The sequence below is a fragment of the Diorhabda sublineata genome, chromosome 2 (assembly GCF_026230105.1).
Source record: "Diorhabda sublineata isolate icDioSubl1.1 chromosome 2, icDioSubl1.1, whole genome shotgun sequence".
Lineage (NCBI taxonomy): Eukaryota > Metazoa > Arthropoda > Insecta > Coleoptera > Chrysomelidae > Diorhabda > Diorhabda sublineata.
This window is the reverse complement of record NC_079475.1, coordinates 37,856,586-37,858,383: the sequence shown is the minus strand read 5'-3', so window position 1 is coordinate 37,858,383 and position 1,798 is coordinate 37,856,586. Positions and strand designations below refer to the sequence as shown.

Here is a 1,798-nt window from a genome sequence, read left to right as displayed (position 1 = left end):
ACTCTAAAGATGTTTCATATTTTTAAAGTGGCATAGAAGCTTATTTTAGACGTTCTGAAAAGTGTGTGGATATAAAGGAAAAATATATTGAAAACTAATCACCGTTTTTAAAGGCATATTTTTCAAAATATATCAGTAATCATGAATCTAGAACATCAAAAAATAGGATTTACGAGGTGGTGCTATGTTTAAATAGGACAAACTTATCAATGCTCAGAAAATAGATTGAGAAGTCATCAGTTTACATTGTAAGGAAATCTTCTTGATGTTTTTGATTGATTTTAATTTTTGGTAGGAGTAAATAAAATTATTTTTTATAAAAACATCTTCATTTATTGATATATAAATATAGTAATTATATTATAAAACTAGTAATGGTAACCACCAGCATTGTATCCTCCAGACTGTCTAAAAGCGCCAGCACCTCCACCTCCCAAGTTGTATCCTCCGGAATTATCACCTCTGTAAGATCCATCATCGCTTACTCCTCTAGCTTCCTCGGCCAAATTTTGTTGGATGGATCTTAAGATCGCTTCGGGGATTGGAGGAGGTGTGGGTAAGTGAGAACCTTCTGGATGGAAACCGTTTTCGTCGGCAGTGTAAGTGAGACGAATCTGTTGACCTTCGGGTGACGTGTACGAGAAACCACCGTTGGATTTAGTACCATCTCCTCTAGCATCTCCTTGTTCTTGTGCTGAGATACCGTTACCTGAAAAAAATCATGATAATCTAACTGATTTCTTTTCGGTTGTTGTCTTTGGTAATTATTTTATTTGGTATTATACCTGTTTCGTATTGGTAATGATAAGTTCCCTCTCCTTCGTTGTTGTTATCTAGTCTTAAAATTGGGATTTGTGGACCTGAATTTGAATATGTACCAGCAGATGCAAACGCATTAACTTGTCCTGAATAAGCAGGTTGTGCAGGAAACGATGACCCTCTCTGTGCAGGAAGGTAGGTGTTTGGGAGTAGACCACAAGAAGCCAGTTGAAAGAAAGCTAATACGATAAATACCTAAAACATAAACTCTTTCATAGAACACACAATTCTCTAGTAATCTTGGATTGGAAGTATGAAAAAATTACTCGAAGGACCAATACACAATCTATAATGTAGTTATTAGAAAAATCTTGGGAAAACCGTTGAAATTATCTAAGATAATACAAGATGTATAGCATAAATCTGATAGTTTGGAAAATTAAACAAAAACTAACCTTCATTTTGAACGATTCCACAAACTTCACTATGAAATGGATGTCGATGCAATGACATGATTTCAATTGACCAATGCGCTTTTATATATACAAACCAGTGTTCAAAAATGCGATTCGTCATTAAACACCTTCTTCTATATCTTCCGAAATTATTAAGGATGGGCTTACAACATTTTTTTTTTAATTCAGTTTGCGAATCAGATCAGTACTTCTCTATCGGGTTGGGCAAGGTCAAATTCATACTCCGATTATCATTGGTGAGTGTATTGCGAATACCGAGATGCATTTTTGATACAACGCGTACAGTGACATTTTGTTGAATTCAATAGTGATGTGCAGTTAAACATAATTTGAATGGAATGAGTAAGGAAAATAGATCTTTGAGATAAATCTATTATATTAATAAAAAAATCTCCAACTTATACACTGTGAGGCATAATTATAAAGTTTACATACTTTTACCATATGTAAAATCGCTCGGGGAGGCTATTATGAGGATACTAAAAAGTTACAGTTACAATAAATGAATAGGACGAATATTTTAACTAAAATGATAATTTATGTCGAATCACAGCATCGGTAAA

The 1,798-nt window shown here is 33.9% G+C and overlaps 1 protein-coding gene across 1 annotated transcript; it reads right to left on the bottom strand.

Annotated features, from left to right (window-relative positions):
- Positions 1-368: 368 nt before the first annotated feature.
- On the bottom strand, positions 369-1,220 carry LOC130440667 (pupal cuticle protein 20-like). Its single transcript, XM_056773930.1, has 3 exons — positions 1,215-1,220; positions 786-1,014; positions 369-709 (listed from the first exon to the last, which is right to left on the bottom strand). Exons 1-3 carry the CDS (start codon positions 1,218-1,220, stop codon positions 369-371), a joined length of 576 nt encoding a protein of 191 aa, XP_056629908.1.
- Between the last annotated feature and the right edge of the window lie 578 nt (positions 1,221-1,798).

Excerpts from the sequence above, each read along its gene's own strand:
- LOC130440667 (XM_056773930.1), bottom strand. Across the intron at positions 710-785 it reads TCATTACCAATACGAAACAG|GTAACGGTATCTCAGCACAA; the intron begins GTATAATACCAA and ends GATTTTTTTCAG.